Raw genomic sequence first — 18,038 nt, 5'->3', positions numbered from 1 at the left:
GAAGACGGAGGACGAGCACTGCGAGGATGGGCCGGGAGATCAACGCAACACAGCAGGATGCAAGGAAAGGTCCACTTGCCTGACCTGAAGAGGCTTGATCTATCCATGGTTCGTATCCGGAGTAGATGATCTCTCGGTCTTCACCCCATGCACAAGCCAGGCTCTGGGTGGGGTGAGACGGGCAAAGACAGTCCACACCAATACCTTAACACTGACTGCTTTAGGAGAAGAAAATATGGTCCTGCTATCGAGACGAGAGAGAATACAGATTGACCTCTGGCAGAAATGTGCTTTCTGTTTTTTAGATCAGGAAAAACCGAGCAGCTCATCCTCCTCTGTTACTGTGTCTGAGTAGACAAGAGAAGAAGATTAGAGAAAATAAAGAATAAAAAAATACATCATTGGCAAAAGCCGGTGTGTGAGCTTCCTAGGTGACACTAAGCTAACCTGAATAGTTGAATTGACAGTTGGCGGGTGCAGTCTGCTGAGGAGATGCCGAATTTCTTTCTTAAAGGGAAGGGTAGCTTCAGAACGCAATTAACCTGCAGATTAACCCCACATCTGCAGGTTAATAGCGTTTTATACATGACTGGTTCCATTTAAGGTTGTAATTGTTAGTGGCAGCAGTGTACACCCATGTTCTCCTCTGTCTCATTGAGGCACCAAAGAAAGGAGAATTCTGGTGACAGATCTGATCTCCTTAGTAGCCCTCTATATGACTTATCTACGTGTTGCGATGTTATGATCCATTTTTGATGTGCCAGCTTGTACCAGGGCATCTAAAAGTCATATGTTAAGTAAATACATCTCAGTTTATTTTGGAAATCCTATAACAATCATTGATTACTTTTCAATCTAGGATGAGATTGCTGATTTTTTAGCGGGGGTCTTAACACGAGCAGATGGCCATTCTGGCTCTGATCCACGTGATCTTGATGCAGAGAAGAAAAAGAAGCCAAGAGAGTTCCTGAGGAGAGACTTATCGCTTGATTTATCAGAAAGGAACAGCAGGCCAGCTTCCCCTGCTGCACGTTTCCCTGCTTCCCCTTCTGGCTCTGAGGTAAGATTTGTACATATGATATAGGGGTCATCAGACATTGTAGAATTAACTTCTCATTGGGATGAGTCTTCATTGCTAGGTCAGTGGGGGTCTGACTATTGGCAACTCAGTTGATTAAGAGTTTAACCAGGATCGGGACATTTTCTCCCATTCCTAACCAGGCACATTTTCAAGTTTTATCCTAAATGCACTTTCAGCTGCTCTACAAAAGAAATTCGAATAGTTAAGTAATTTTTCCTTTTTTTTTTACGATACATGGGGCTTAATTTTTGTGTAATTTTTTTTATTTTATTTTTGCTGATATCAAGGGAAAATGTAAAGAAAATTAGGAAGTACACTTCTGTATTACATATTTTTCATTTATTTTTTTACGACTGCAAAGGACGGCTGAAAAAGAAAACATTTTAAATTTTGTTTTTTCATTTATTTTACACATTGTGCGTCCCATAAGGTCTTACCCTATAGGGGGCATTTGAACATATTAATACATTATTTTTATTGCTGATATCCCCTGTAATTGGGACTATATTGGGCGATAAGTTGCTGATCGCTGGGGGGGCTGGGCACTGGGAACCCCACCAATCCCAAAAGCGGGGCTTTGGAACTCACAAGAATTTTGCTCTGTTGCCTTGTCCTGAATGGAGCGGAGGTGCTCATGCTTGGCCTCCACTCAATTCATTATCTATGGGGAGATTGACTACAGCTTAGGCCATTATCGCAGTCCCATGGACAATGAATGAAGGGGAGGCCGTTTTTTCTTTGTTAGTATGATTCATCTCTCATGTTCTTTACTTTTCTGTGTGATGAACACAAGAGTTTACATTTTTCAAAACCTGTCTTTTCTCTTTTTATGAAGGATCTGTCCAGCATGTCAAGCAGTCCTGCCTCCAGCCCTAAAACCAAATTTTCTGCAATGTCCTCATCTCATAAACCAGGACAGACAACAGTGCCTTTAAAGACTCCGCAAAGATCAGGGGCCTCTGTAAACCCTAAACAAGCTCAAGGTGAGGTTTACCGTTATGCCAAAGATGACTGGATGGATGGGTTGTGGATACAGCAATTTGTAGATACATTCACCATCGTCTTTTTCTGTAATTTCTTAATAAAATGGTTGGTTAACTTTGAGACAATCACACAAAATTGCCTTGAAAAATGTGTTCTTCTACCGAGGTGGTCTTCTCGAAGATCGCCAGTATACATAATATGTGGTGAATTTGCGATGTCACAGGAAATCTCATCTGGATATGGGGGTAGTCTTTTCACTGTATATGGCTTTTCTGAAGCACATTTTTCTAAATTTCACCTGATGTTATTTGTAAGCTGGGGCTTTCTAAATATTCCTGAAGGACTTCACTTCTCTGTAAGTTGGCTTAGGATGGCCCAGATAGAAAAGGCATTAATTCAACTATGTGTTATCCTTTTGTATTCCAGCACAGTTTGCTGCTTTCCTGAAACAAAATATGCTGGTGAGAAAGTCTCTCCCGACCGGCTCTCCCTCGTGTGTGTTTGGTGAGTATTTTTGCAGAGCTGTCGTTCTATGCATATGCTTTCAGGAAAGTGTAAGACATCTACAGTATGTTTCCCTTTTAGTTTTTTTACAGTTTGATTAAAAAAAATCAAACCCATGTTCATAAAGGGTCACTGCTCGAAGTCTTCCCCTCAATGAGCCAAAAGCTCATTTAAATGTTCCCCCATTTTAATACAACATTGTGGCTGCAGGGGGAATGATCAGTCAACAGCAATTCCCCATAGTTCCCTGGGGAAGTTTTTTTAAAGTTTGCTTGAGATGGATCCTGTTTATTACAAATTAAAAAAAAAAAAAAAAGTAAGCTCCCTCCCTTGGGTCCCTGGAACTTAGTGCTTCTTCATGTAAACTTTGCAGCCTCACTCAGTTCCCCTGCTACCTGGATCAGTGCTGCGCCTGCTAACACCCTGGAAGTATGAAGTGCTTAAAGGGGTTGTGCGGACTCTGGGTACAAGTCTGCAGTCACCCTATGTAACTGCAGACTTGTGAACCTTAAACGCGCGCAGACTGGGAGGATTACTCTGTCGCCTCATTGGGGGACACAGGACCATGGGTGTTATGCTGCTGTCCACTAGGAGGCGACACTATGCTTAATCTGAAAAAGATTAACAGTGGCTCCTCCTCTGGACGGCGTCGGCCATCTTCAGTTTTTGCTTAGTGTCGCAAGGAGGCACACCTAAAGATTTTTACTCCATTTTTTTCCGACGGAATTACAGATGAAGATGAGTGGGTCTCCGGCGAGACTCCCGGCATGGCTCCTTCCTCTGCCCCCTTTTAGGGGTGCACAGTTGAGGTCGAGACGTCTCCTTACCATGTCGCTCCTTCCCCAACCCCTCGGGTGTTGGTCCGAAGTCGAGACCCCCCTCCTTCCCCAATTCCTTTTGGTCTCTGGGTTGAGGGCGAGGATTACAGCCCCCTAATGGTGACAGCAGCACCCTCCCTAATCCCCCTCTGGGGGTATTAGGTTGAGACACCTTAGGTAGGGCCTGTGCAGGCAGCAATCTGCAGCTCCTAGTAGCTGGCACTCTGCACCAACTTCCAGGAATCCCAGCCCTGCTGCAGACTGTTGTTGGGGCCGGGGGACAGTGCAGGCAGACAAGGCATACAGAGACACAGGCCTTCCCAGCTCTGTCTCTCTGCTGGCACCAGCGCTATGGTGCCTCAGGGGGACCCTTTAAGGGCCCCCCCCCTTACGCTGATACCCCCACCGCCTTCCCTGCCGGACTACCGCGCCTGCCTGGAGCCCTTTTGGGCATAGGCCATAAATTTACACCGCGGCTCCGGCCTAGCCGAAGCTGCCGCCCATTCTCCGCCCCCCCCGGCCCGCCCCCCGGATGACCAATATGACACTATACAGTGTCATAGAAGGGGCGGAGACGAACTGAAAGGGCGCGCTTTCCAGCATACTGCCGCCCTTTTCAGCCCTCCGCCCACCTTCTTCTCCGCACTCCTGCGGCCATTATCTGCTGAAGGATTGTTAACCCTTCAGTTACCGGTCGACAGCTAGTCTCCGGGGGGCACAGGATCGTGGATCTATGGCGCTGGACTTAAGAGGCACACTGGTGGGGTAAGATCACAGCTGGAGTCTCTCACTCGGCTGTGAATTCTATAAGCTTCTCTGCATTGCTGGCCCCCTCTGCATAGCCACCCCTGTATGCTATGCCGGGCTCAAAGTCCAAGAGAACCAGGCAGGATTGCTATTATGCACTCTGTACAGCCTGCAGTAATACTCTCCCTAGTGGCAGCACGTATCCACATTGCCAGGACTGCATGCAGACTGCTGTGCCAGAGCCCCATGAAGCACTTGCCAATACTTCGGTGCCTAATACCACACCGGAATGGGTCACTCAGATGTCGCAATCTATGACACAGTCTATAGATAACCTCACAACCACATTGCTTCAGGCTCTGCAGAGTCATGCCTCGCCTATGAACGCTACCCAGCAAAGGGAGAGTTCCACTCGGGGACATGATGGCACGGGCACATCCACGTCTAGGTCAGGACGCAAGCGGACCCGCAGGTCACGTTCGTCTGCGTCATCCCATACCACACGGTCATCCCCTTCCAGTGAGAGACACCGTACTCCCAGCTCATCTAGACCGTCCCCTGACAGGGACAGACAGTGTAGATCCCCACAGCCATCCCTGACCAGAGAAGGCCTCCGCTCCAGTTCTCCCAGCAGGAGACGCCTTAGTGATACACAGGATTCGGAAGACATCTGTGATTCCGACTCAGACAAGGAAACCGATGGGTCCCTATTCCCTATTTCCCCTGGCAATACAGTGCTAGTTGATGATCTAATCTCATCCATTCATCGGGTGCTGGACATCTCCGATCCACCCCTGGAGACACCAGGACATAAGATTTCCTTTGAAGGAGTCCTGAAACCGCCTAAGGTTTTCTTTCACCACCCAGAGTTTAATGCGATCCTTAAAAAGCAGTTCTCACAACCTGAGAAAAAGTTTACTAATCGCAAATATCTGGAGGCGCGGTACCCCTTTCCACAGGAGGTCACCAAACAGTGGACAGATCCACCTGAAGTGGATACCCCAGTCTCCAGACTAGCAGCACAGACACTCCTTTCACTGCCAGATAGCTCAACCCTCAGGGACACAGCAGACCGGCAGGTGGAACGCATGGCTCGTTCAATTTTCAAGGCCGCAGGGGCCTCCCTAGCTCCCGCGTTCGCCTCAGTTTGGGCTGCCAAGCCAATCTTGGCCTGGGCCCAAAATTTACAAACTGGCCTACAAGCATCTACTCCTGAACTGTCGGACCAAGCGGCCCAAATAGCTGTTGTGGCAGATTACATGCTCCATGCAGCTCTGGATTCTGCAAGGAGTGCAGCGGGAATAGCATCAAACGCCGTCACGATTCGGCGTATCCTCTGGCTGCGGGAATGGAAAGCAGATGCAGCTTCAAAGAAGTCCCTCACACACCTCCCGTACCTCAGTGGTCGGCTTTTCGGTGAACAGTTGGACACAATGATATCCAATGCCACCGGGGGTAAGAGTACCTCTCTCCCCAAACTGAAGCCCAAACACACTTACAAAAAGCGCAATCAAGCATGATTCCGATCCTTTCGGAACTCTTCCGGCTGGTCCGTCTTGCGACCAGCACAGAATAACAACCGTGCTCCACGCAGGGACAATTCGAGGTCGACGCAAAAGTCGGACAAGACCTGGCAATCAAGGGCAGGCCAGTCAAAATTTAAAGGAGGAAAATCTCGCATTTCCTCCTCATCATGACTCACGAACTCCGGAAGACACCCCACCTATAGGCGGTCGTCTTTCGCTCTTTCACCAAGTCTGGCTGCCTATTACAGAGGACAGGTGGGTCGGGGAACTAGTGTCTTCAGAATACAAGATAGAGTTCACTTCCAACCCGCCAAACAGATTCTTTCTGTCTGTTCCCCCAAAACCGCCAGCCAAGGCTCTTGCCTTCCACCACGCGGTTTCCTCGCTTCTTCAAGCAGGAGTCAGTCTCGGTCCCCACGGCCGAGCGCTTCCAAGGGTTCTACTCAAATTTATTCGTAGTCCCCAAAAAAGGAGGCAGTTTGCGGCCCATATTGGACCTAAAGCGGCTCAACAAATATGTACGGGTACGTCACTTCCATATGGAGCCCCTTCGGTCCATCATTGCGTCCATGGAGAAGGTAGAATTTCTCGCTTCCATAGACATTCAAGACGCATACCTACATATACCAATTGCACCCGCTCATCAGAGATTTCTCAGGTTCGCAATCGACCAGGAACACTACCAGTTCGTGGCTCTCCCGTTCGGACTCACCACGGCTCCCAGAGTGTTTACCAAAGTCATGGCAGTCACTATGGACGTCCTGCCCTCCAGAGGCATAATAGTCGTTCCATATCTGGACGATCTCCTCTTCAAGGCTCCTACCTTCAAGGACTGCGAAATCAGCGTCTCAATCACAATTGACATTCTGAGTCGCCTGGGCTGGTTAGTCAACTTAAAAAAGTCATCACCAACCCCGAGTCAGTCTCTGACCTTCTTGGGAATGTTATTCAACACCCTCAAGGGTCTAGTACTACTCCCCAAGGACAAAGCACTGCCTCTCCGTATAGGAGTCTGCACCCTACTTCGCAAACCACCTTGGTCTCTCCGGTTTGCCATGAGAGTCCTTGGCAGGATGGTGGCGGCAATAGAAGCGGTCCCAGCCATCCTCAAGTCATGGGACAGGAATCCTTTTTCTCTCGACAGGGAGTTTCAGTTGACGTCGTCAACCAGGAGGTCCCTGCACTGGTGGCTCAAGCCAACCTCACTAACAAAGGGGAAATCCTTTCTCACGGGTCAATGGAAAGTTCTGACCACCGACGCGAGCCTGACGGGTTGGGGTGCGGTACACCTACACCACAGAGCACAGGGCAAGTGGTCCCCAATAGAAGCGATCATGCCCCTCAACATCTTGGAAATTCGTGCCATTCTCCTGGCGTTGAGAGCCTTCCATCACTTACTGGCAGCCTCTCATATTAGAGTACAGTCGGACAATGCCACGGCTGTGGCATATGTAAATCACCAAGGGTGAACCCGCAGTGCCCAGGCGATGCGAGAAGTGACACACATTCTCCACTGGGCGGAAGACACAGGTTCGGTTCTCTCTGTGGTCCACATTCCGGGTGTGGACAACTGGGAAGCAGACTTCCTCAGCCGGCAAGGAATGGACTTGGGAGAGTGGTCTCTCCATCCCGAAGTTTTTCACCAGATCTGCCATCGCTGGGGGACTCCGGACGTGGACCTAATGCCATCCCACTTCAATGCCAAAGTCTCCAACTTCATGGCCTGAACACACGACCCACGGTCGCTGGGAGCGGACGCCCTGGTTCAAGACTGGACTCAGTTCCAGCTCCTGTACATCTTTCCACCTCTTCCCCTGATATCCAGAGTGGTGAGGAAGATCAAGCAAGAGGGAGTTCCAACCATCCTCATCGCACCAGACTTGCCCAGACGTACGTGGTACGCCGACATCGTGCAGCTTACAGCAGACGTCCCCTGGCGTCTCCCCGACCGCCCAGATCTTCTGTCACAAGGCCCGTTCTACCACCAGAACTCAGGGGCCCTCAATTTGACGGCATGGCCATTGAGACCTGGGTTTTAACCCAGTCAGGGTTCTCGCCTGACATCATCGCAACCATGATCAGAGCACAAAAGCCAAACTCTGCAAAGATTTATTGCCGTACCAGGAACGCTTTCTTTACCTGGTGCGATTCTCGTGACCAGACCCCATTCCCTTATTCTCTCCCCAGGGCACTTGTGTTTCTGCAATCGGGTCTGGAAGCCAAACTGTCTCTGAGCTCTCTTAGGACCCAGGTGTCAGCTCTCTCTGTGCTTTTTCAGACGCGCATTGCTAACAAGCCGGAAGTAAAAACATTTCTTCAGGGGGTTTCCCGATTGGTTCCCCCCTACAGATGACCACTAGAAACGTGGGATCTCAACCTGGTGCTGACAGCATTGCAGGAAACACCTTTTGAACCCCTTAGGGAAGTCTCTCTCCGCCTTCTATCCCAGAAAGTGTTTTTTCCTAGTTGCAATCACCTCGCTACGCAGGGTGTCTGAACTCCCAGCACTCTCCTGCAGACAACCCTTCCTGGCTTTTTACCAGGACAAGGTAGTTCTCCGTACGGTTCCATCCTTCCTTCCGAAAGTTGTGTCCAACTTCCACCTCAATGAGGAAATTTCACTGCCATCCCTCTGTCCAGCCCCGGTTCATAGAGTGGAAAAGGCTCTGCATATGCTTGACCTTGTCAGAGCATTGCGTATCTATGTGTCTAGGACTGTGCCCTTCCGGAAGTCTGATTCTCTTTTCCTTCTTCTGGAAGGCGGCCGCAAGGGTCTGCCAGCTTCCAAAGCTACCCTTGCCAGGTGGATCAAATCCACCATACAAGAGGCCTACCACCTCAAAAATTCTCCTCTTCCAGCCGGTATTACGGCACACTCTACTCGTGCGGTAGGGGCCTCCTGGGCCATTCGGCACCAGGCTTCGGCACAACAAGTGTGTAAGGCAGCCACCTGGACTAGCCTACACACGTTTACCAATCACTACAGGGTTCATACCCAATCCTCGACAGATGCGAGCCTGGGTAGACGTATCCTGCAGGCAGCAGTGCCCCAATTATAGGGGCCTGTCTACACAATATTCGTACTTTGCTTCCCACCCAGGGACTGCTTTGGGACGTCCCATGGTCCTGTGTCCCCCAATGAGGCGACAGAGTAAAGGAGATTTTTGTGTACTCACCGTAAAATCTCTTTCTCTTAGCCTCTAATTGGGGGACACAGCTCCCACCCTGTTGCCCGTTCCGGACCGTTGTTACGTTGAGTTCTCATATTGGTGTTTTTCTTGAGCTCGTACATAGTTGCCTTCTTATAGGCATGGTTATGTTATCCATGTTACGTTCCTCCTACTGCTTTTGCACAAAACTGGAGAAGGCGGACGCCGTCCAGGGGTGTATACTGCAGAGGAGGAGCCAATGTTAATCTTTTTCAGATTAAGCATAGTGTCGCCTCCTAGTGGACCGCAGCATAACACCCATGGTCCTGTGTCCCCCAATTAGAGGCTAAGAGAAAGAGATTTTATGGTGAGTACACAAAAATCTCCTTTTTCCAACTCCAGGAGCAGGTGGTAATGTTACCGCAAGTATATGATTTGCATGTTCCCGGCCACATTCCGACTAAAAATATTCAGCCTCACTCAATTCACTTGTATTGAACGACACCACACACGTCTAGTCGACACATGACTGTATGTATGCGTAATGGCATACTTGTGGTCACATGCCTGCCAGTACCAGAGAATTTTTTTTTTTTATATAACTTTTTTACGTTACATTGTATAAAGTGCATGACTTAAAAATGTAAGTGGATAATCATTTTCCCTTTTTCAGTTCCTGTCTCTTCAGAATCCACAGAAGAAAAAGATGATGTTAGAGGACAGCTGAAGAGACCTCCGAGCCCTGGAAGTGCCACCAGCGTGAAGCCCTCCAAGCGTGCCAAAATCAAAGTGACCATTGTCTCCCATGGAGATGCCACAGGAGGAGGAAACACCAGTTCACAGGAAGGTCCGTAATTTTAGCAAATGCCATGCCAAGTGTGAACGTGTCAACTACTTGTTAGCTGCAGCTACCTGTTTCCTATTAGAACGGTGTAAAGGAAATGATCTGATCTGAATGACAGAACTGCTTTTCCGATGAAAACACTGACCACTTAGAGAAAGCAGATGCTCTTCCAGGAATCCACATCACACATTTATCATCACGGCTCTACTGTTCAGATACAATTCTACCGCTCAGAAAAAAAATTCAGTAAATTGAGAGAGTAAATTAATGCATTCATCTGTAAAACCAATCTTTGCCGTAAAGGGGATACATCTCCTTCTCAATCATCACACAGCATCATACTACTCACTGGGCTTGCTGGGGGGCATTGCACTCTTGATTGACAGTTTGGACTAGCAGTTTCATCGCGCCACGGCCCCAAACTGTGTGGTCTCTGATGCTGCAAGCAGAGATAGCTTTACCTCTGCGGCATCAATGGAGCACAGTTGCACTAAAGCTAATTTGATCAGGCACAAACTGTGCACACCAGCAAGCTTCAGAGCTGTCCATGTTTGTCTAGCACTGCTAAACTGCAGAGGTGGCCGGTAACCTAGGCAACGAAGCTTAAACATTAAAATAAAGTATTTAAAAAAACAAATTGCAAACTTGCTTGCTTTTGCAAGCACGTTATCATTTTATCAATTATAGAATGTTAACCATTTTAAACTTGAGTTTTATAAAATCCATCCCACTCCTGTCCATAGGTTGTGTTTGGTATCCCATTCACTTCGGTGGAGATGAGCTCAATACCAGAAACAACCCAGGGACAGCTGTTTCTGGAGGGAAGCAGACATGTTTTTCCAATCCCAAGTATTTCTTTTAACATAGAAATTTCCTGATAATTCAGCACTGTTTGGGCTTCTATGATATTGGAGCTTCCAGTGTATATTCGTAACTTAATCATAATCTTTGCCTGGATCCATTCCAAAATAATAAAAAAGAATCCGTATTCAATGTACCGATATATATGTAATCTCCATAACCAGCTCTGCTTTACCAATACAAGCCTCCTACTGGTGCATGGACACATTTGTGGCAATAAGATGTCCCATGACAGATGTTCCCGTGATCACATAGAAGACCTTTAATGGTAATGGCGCCTACATAGTGAGGATGAATTGGTTACAAACAGGAAATTACATTGTGTGATTTAGCTATCTTACTTTTACATTGGCATAATGATTGTACGCTTATGTTTATCTGTTATTACTTTCATGCAGCCTCAAAATCGTCACCTATGATTGCCCAATCTTCGGTGGGCTCCAAGGAGATAACCAGTCTTCTTACCTCACCAAAGTACGTTCTGTGTGTCCTAAATGTAGCATGAGTTGTGTATATCTCCCAGTTATATTACCTCCCGATAACAGCCTGGGTCCCGACAGCTCCACTTCTAACTGGTGCTGGATGCAGGAGAGCGTTTTTTAGAGTCTGTACGTCATCAGTGCTGCGGATGAAGAAGGTTTCTCTTTCCAAAAGCTAAGAGGGCCCCCTTCTCTGTCTTTTCCGATACATAGACCTTGTAGCTGTCAGTAGTAAAATGGGAACAATAGCACTTAAACATTACTTGAAAGTGTGTTTTTTTTTTCCTACTTTTATGACTTTTCCAATCATAGAGATTGATTACCGTTGTACTTTTCAATGTAATGTTGAAAAACAAAAAATACTAAGCTGAAAGCGGCCACACATACACACGTCCAGCATCTCATTGTATTCTGTAGAAGCAAAATTTTCTTTAATTGAAATGAAGATGCCTTGTCAGGGGTGGAGAGTTGCTTTAATAGTTCTCACTGTGCTTTAAGAGAGGTTCCCCTCAGCATCTGCTGCTATATGTATGTATATATGTATGTATATATATATATCTATATATTAGTTCAGACCAAAAGTTTGGACACACTTTCTCATTTAAAGATTTTTCTGTATTTTCATGACTCTGAAAATTGTACATTCACACTGAAGGCATCAAAACTATGAATTAACACATGTGGAATTATATACTTAACAAAAAAGTGTGAAACAACTGAAAATATGTCTTATATTCTAGGTTCTTCAAAGTAGCCACCTTTTGCTTTGATGACAGCTTTGCACACTCTTGGCATTCTCTTGATGAGCTTCAAGAGGTAGTCACCGGAAATGGTTTTCACTTCACAGGTGTGCCTTGTCAGGTTTAATAAATGGGATTTCTTGCCTTATAAATGGGGTTGGGACCATCAGTTGTGTTGTGCAGAAGTCTGGTTGCTACACAGCTGATAGTCCTACTGAGTAGACTGTTAGAATTTGTATTATGGCAAGAAAAAGCAGCTAAGTAAAGAAAAACGAGTGGCCATCATTACTTTAAGAAATGAAGGTCAGTCAGTCCGAAAAATTGGGCAAACTTTGAAAGTGTCCCCAAGTGCAGTTGCAAAAACCATCAAGCGCTACAAAGAAACTGGCTCACATGAGGACCGCCCCAGGAAAGGAAGACCAAGAGTCACCTCTGCTTCTGAGGATAAGTTTATCCGAGTCACCAGCCTCAGAAATCGCAGGTTAACAGCAGCTCAGATTAGAGACCAGGTCAATGCCACACAGAGTTCTAGCAGCAGACACATCTCTTCAACAACTGTTAAGAGGAGACTTTGTGCAGCAGGCCTTCATGGTAAAATAGCTGCTAGGAAGCCATTGCTAAGGACAGGCAACAAGCAGAAGAGCCTTGTTTGGGCTAAAGAACACAAGGAATGGACATTAGACCTGTGGAAATCTGTGCTTTGCTCTGATGAGTCCAAATTTGAGATCTTTGGTTCCAACCACCGTGTCTTTGTGCGACGCAGAAAAGGTGAACGGATGGACTCTACATGCCTGGTTCCCACCATGAAGCATGGAGGAGGAGGTGTGATGGTGTGGGGGTGCGTTGCTGGTGACACTGGGGATTTATTCAAAATTGAAGGAATACTGAACCAGCATGGCTACCACAGCATCTTGCAGCGGCATGCTATTCCATCCGGTTTGCGTTTAGTTGGACCACCATTTATTTTTCAACAGGACAATGACCCCAAACACACCTCCAGGCTGTGTAAGGGCTATTTGACCAAGGAGGAGAGTGATGGGGTGCTACGCCAGATGACCTGACCTCCACAGTCACCAGACCTGAACCCAATCGAGATGGTTTGGGGTGAGCTGGACCGCAGAGTGAAGGCAAAAGGGCCAACAAGTGCTAAGCATCTCTGGGAACTCCTTCAAGATTGTTGGAAGACCATTTCCGGTGACTACCTCTTGAAGCTCATCAAGAGAATGCCAAGAGTGTGCAAAGCAGTCATCAAAGCAAAAGGTGGCTACTTTGAAGAACCTAGAATATAAGACATATTTTCAGTTGTTTCACACTATTTTGTTAAGTATATAATTCCACAATAAAATACTCTGATGACCTTTCCTTTTTTTTTTCCTTTGAAGTGTTGTATGATCCATACGTGTGCAAAAAATGAATATATTGTTGTATTTGGTGCCTTGATTGCACATAAGCTCTTAAATGGAATCTGTCACCATGAAAATGTAATCCAATCTTGTTCTAGAGCAGGGGGAACTGATCAGATTAATATATAGTGTTTTGAGGAAAGATTCAATATAACCTGGGATTTAATCATTTAAACCTCTGCTCTTTCTGGTATTTTGGCTCCAGTGGGGGCTTCTGACAGTGATTGACTGCTATTTATGTATACGTGTGCATGCAGAGATGGCCGTCAGTCACTGATAGGACTGCTCACTGGACCAAAAATCCCAGAAAGAGCAGAGGATTAAATGAGTAAATCACAGGTTATACTGAATCTTTTCTTATAAAACTATATATCAATTTGTTTGCTAATCACCAGCTCATCACCTTGACCTTTCCCTCCAACATCTGGATCTGTTTAGGGCCTCTCTATTTATGCTCCCTGACAAACCACGCAATGGCCTGTCAGTCTTCAAGACAACTATTTCCAAATAGATTAGATCTGCTGTGGGAGCCTACAAGGAAAAGGTCAAATGACCGCCTTTGGGTCACTGCTCATTCCACTAGAGCAGCAGGTACCTAGTGCGCAGTCAGGCATCGGCCTTTATGTTGCAGGCCCCCACGGCTGCCGCTTGGGCCTCTCTCCACACCTTTCCACAGGTTCGACAAACTCCACACTATGGTGTCTGCCGACTCCAGTTTGGGGCACAGGGTGCTGCAGGCTGCTGACTGCTACGTGATGTGCATGGTCACCTGTTTTTTTCCCACTCATTTGGACTGCTTTAGGACATCCCACAGTCCTGTTTCCTGCAGTGCTATTAATGATAATACTGAATTTTTGTACTCACGGTAAAATCCCTTTCTTGTTGAATACATTGCGGGACACCGCTCGAACCTTGTTTCTGCCCGGGGATCACTTCTTGTTGCCTGCTGTCTATGTGTTGTTGTTTCCCTTAGTCCTTATTTTTTAGAGGTTCCTGGTTTCCGGTTTCTCTTCTGCTTTTGGCACTAAACGGAGCTGCCTAGTATCTGAGGAGAGGGTATAGCCCATCAAGCGGAGCCAACACTTTTTTTTTTACTCTTAGTGGCAGGGCTGATGCCCACTGTCCTGTGCCCCCCAATGTATTCAGAAAATAATTTTACGGTACAAAAGTCCAATTATTTTTCTCTTATACCGTTAGAGCATTACCTGTTCATTATAAATTGTCACATTGCGTTTGGAGTTCATCTACATAACCTCAGTAAATTGTGATTACTTCATGTTACTAATCTATATTTTCTTCCTGTTCCATGCAGGCTGATATCTGAAAATGCCCCTTCTGGCGCTGTGTCTTCAGCCCTGATCCCAAATACATCCGCCCCAAGTGCTTTTCACTCCATCCAGAGCCGGCTAGCTGCCAGTATTTCTCCCGCCGTTCAGCACCAACAGTCGGGAGCATTGACAGGTACTGCAGAAGAAAATGACTTGACATACAAGTGTCCAATCTATTAACATTATTCACAAGACAGGCTTCGTATTTAGCAGTATTTCAATACCTAGTAGTTAACTCTCCCTAAGACTGTATACTGAGATTGGTCTCTGTGTTTTAGGAACAAGTCCTGGAGCCTCTGCCAGCAGCCTTCTGCAGGGGTTGAGTTTCAGCCTCCAAGATATCGGAGGTAAATCAGCTGCGCTCCCCGGCACTGCAGCCAGCAATGGAGCCACCACACAGGTAATAAACCCTGATACTATATGTAAAACATTGATAATTCATGTGTTTAAATTCCTACAGTGTACAAATAGCTGCAGTCCAAGGGTGCACTACCTTGTGTGGTTTGGGGGCCATATATTTAGTGGGATCCTGACAGCTAAGAAATGCAGTGTGCAATCTGCCAGCAGCATATTAAAGAGCAAGAACTGAACAGAAAGAGCATAAAATAAGTTCTACAAAGACCTTTCCCCAAAAAACTATATATCAATCAATGTTCAGCTCCTCCTATTCTATAAAATGCTGCTCTCAGACTGCACTGAATTTGCAAGCTGAAAGGTTCCCCTTAACAATTACCAAGGGCTGCAGTAATTCTTAAAGTGGTATTCAGGTTACAGGATCTTATCACCTATCAGTGATAACGTATTGGACTTTGGGTGTCTGATTGCTGAAGCCAAGCGATTGCAGAAAGTTGCACATCTGTCCCCCGTCAGAATGGAGCGACAGTGCACTTGCTCGACCACCTCTCCATTCATTCTCTATGGCACAGCACTGTTGAGCATGCGCACTGCTGCTCCATTCAGATACAACACATATGCCCCATTCTGGCATTTGGCAGTCGGATATCCTCTGGATATGTCATAATCTTAGAACGGAGATATCTCTTATTCCAGAGAAATCTGTTTTTCTTAATATGTAAATGAGCTGTTAAGATCTATGGGCTGGACATAGATCTCCCTGAGAATCTGCCTCCAGAGCTTATTTTAAATGAAAGGAGGCATTACTAGTGTGAGACATATAGATCAGGAGAGCAGACTATCAGTCATTACATAACCTAGGACAAAACCAATAAATGGACACCCTGCAGTAAGTAAGCAAATAATAGTAACACGTGTAAAAGAAGATTTTGGGTTATTACCGTAAAATCTCGTTCTCGGAGCCTTAATCGGGGGACACAGGAAACCATGGGTGTATGCTGCTGCCACTAGGAGGTTGACACTAGGCAATAAAAAAGTTAGCTCCTCCCCAGTAGTGTACACCCACCAACCGGAGACAAACCGATCAGTTAGTGTGAAAGCAGTAGGAGAAGCAACCTGAAATAGAACAAAGACTGGCCCAACAGAAGCATTTAGAAAAGGGCGGGTGATGTGCCCCCCAATGAAGATTCCAAGAAAGAGATGTTATGGTAAGATCCCAAAATCGTCTTTTCTCTATCGCTTCATTGGGGGACACAGGAAACCATGGGACGTCCCAAAATGGTCCCCAAGCGTGGAAAGACAAACAAGAACTAGCCAAAAGCACAAGAAGAGACGAGAATCTCAGGTCAGAGACCGGCCACTGTAATATGCAAAACATTTCTGCCAGGCCCGAAAACACCAAGGAGGCAGAAGAAAGTAAGCATTCTGTAGAACCTGAAAGGTAAAAACCAGATAACTGAGATCCAGACTCGCAAGACAATTAAGATGACTCTACAGACACAGAGTGTAGGCGACTGTGAAAGTGTTGGAGAACAACCGCTGAGTCGTGGAATCTGGAAGTGGACTGAAAAACCTCGTAGAGCACCCTGGATCTCTTCGGGACAATGTAGGGCATGCTCCGCCAGGGAATGCACTGTCATTTAAGCTAAAGTGCATTTTGTTCCTTGTTGATTTATCAAAGACGCCTCAAAAATTCACTTTTTTGCCGTAATTTAGAAAATCAAGGTAAGACTGCGTCATTTCTGTTATGTTGTTTGAAATTTGCATATAAAAAAGCTGAAGTTCTCCAACACCCATACTCCTTTATGAAGTACTATGTGGGGGTCAAAAGACTCTGTTATCCTGAAATAAATGGAAACTATAGCGTATTTGCCCAAGCCTTCTCTTGAGCTGCCTGCCACTCCTCCTCTTTACATGGAAATTACATGTGAGCAGTCACATTCAGATCAGGATTTCTCATCTATTTATAGGGGTCACATAGAATGGCATTGCGGGCCGTAGTATGTGCACCCCACTCTACAACATTTGTAGATTATAATGGAGGTTTCTTGCTTCAAAAAATGTTTCTGCTCTTAACTTGTTTTCATCGGAGAACCCCTTTATAACCTATTCACGGGTTAGGTGATAACTTATTGACTGGTGGTGGTCCAACTGCTGGGACCCCCATCGATTGACATAACAGGTCAAGTTTAGCTGCTGGATCAGCTGGTGCTTTATAGTATATTTCCACCCAATAGTACAGTATTTATTTGTTTTTTACCTGATGGAGATATCCAAATCCAAGTATAAAGGTAAATCCAAGACAGTATGTTGATCACCTGCCACTAGAGGGCGCATACGCTCAGTAATGCAGTGAGATCTCTCTAAAGCCGACCTGCATAAAGTGCGGTCTGCCGGCCACATCCGACTCTTTGGCTGTTCCAGTTTGGACCATGAGACAGCCAAAAGGCAGGTTACAGTAGCGTCCAGCACCATGTGGCCGCCGCCTGCCAGACATCTCATTTTCACTGATGTCTATATTGTCAGGACACAGATCCTGGAGAATAATATAATGGAATAAGAAGCCTTTGGCCTCCGGTTCCGTCATTCAACCTGTTGGGCCCGATTCCATCATCAGATCGTGCCTGCTGTGCGGTGATTCAGTACACACTGTGTCCAGAGTGTATCACCGCATCAGAAGGAGCGGAGTGAGGTGAGTACTTATATATTTGTTTTTTTAATTATCGATCAGTACTTGTGTGAGGGGAATGTGGGGGCCATTATTCTGTGTGAGGGGTTGTGAAGACATGATACATGATTGTGTGGGAGCTATGGGGACATCATATTTGTGTGGGAGTCATAATACTATCGGAGGGGCTGTAGGGACATCACACAAGTGTATGGGGACAATTTTATGTGTTGGGATTCTGGGACCATAGTACTGTGTGAGGGGCTGTGGGGACATTATACACCGCGGTGGGAGATTATTCAATGTGGGGGGCTGGAGGGGCCATTAAACTGTGAGGGGCTGTGGGGACATCATAATTGTGTGTGGAGACATCCTGCTGTGTGTCGTTTCTGGGATCATTATACTGTGTGTGGAGGATGGAGGGGACATCATACTGTGTGAGGAGACTGGAGGGGACATCATACTGTGTGTGGAGGCTGGAGGGGACATCATACTGTGTGTGGAGGCTGGAGGGGACATCATACTGTTTGTGGAGGCTGGAGGGGACATCAT

At 46.4% G+C, this 18,038-nt stretch overlaps 1 protein-coding gene across 3 annotated transcripts in view; it reads left to right on the top strand.

The window, feature by feature from the left end:
• KANSL3 (KAT8 regulatory NSL complex subunit 3) overlaps nucleotides 1–18,038 on the top strand; it is a 60,122-nt gene that overhangs the window by 29,967 nt on the left and 12,117 nt on the right. For all 3 annotated transcript variants that reach the window (XR_012251343.1, XM_073653682.1, XM_073653684.1), the window contains exons 13-19: nucleotides 860–1,060; nucleotides 1,917–2,064; nucleotides 2,492–2,569; nucleotides 9,483–9,656; nucleotides 10,913–10,988; nucleotides 14,449–14,597; nucleotides 14,743–14,864. Coding sequence is in view for 2 of the 3 variants with exons in the window: in XM_073653682.1 (XP_073509783.1) it covers nucleotides 860–1,060; nucleotides 1,917–2,064; nucleotides 2,492–2,569; nucleotides 9,483–9,656; nucleotides 10,913–10,988; nucleotides 14,449–14,597; nucleotides 14,743–14,864 (948 nt within the window). In the remaining variant the exon portion in view is untranslated. The remainder of the gene's footprint in view (nucleotides 1–859; nucleotides 1,061–1,916; nucleotides 2,065–2,491; nucleotides 2,570–9,482; nucleotides 9,657–10,912; nucleotides 10,989–14,448; nucleotides 14,598–14,742; nucleotides 14,865–18,038) is intronic.

Source organism: Phyllobates terribilis, unplaced genomic scaffold (assembly GCF_046119375.1).
Source record: "Phyllobates terribilis strain yellow unplaced genomic scaffold, ASM4611937v1 Scaffold_11__3_contigs__length_659146591, whole genome shotgun sequence".
Taxonomy (NCBI): domain Eukaryota; kingdom Metazoa; phylum Chordata; class Amphibia; order Anura; family Dendrobatidae; genus Phyllobates; species Phyllobates terribilis.
The sequence above is the reverse complement of the archived record's forward strand: the minus strand, read 5'-3'. Positions and strand labels throughout refer to the sequence as shown.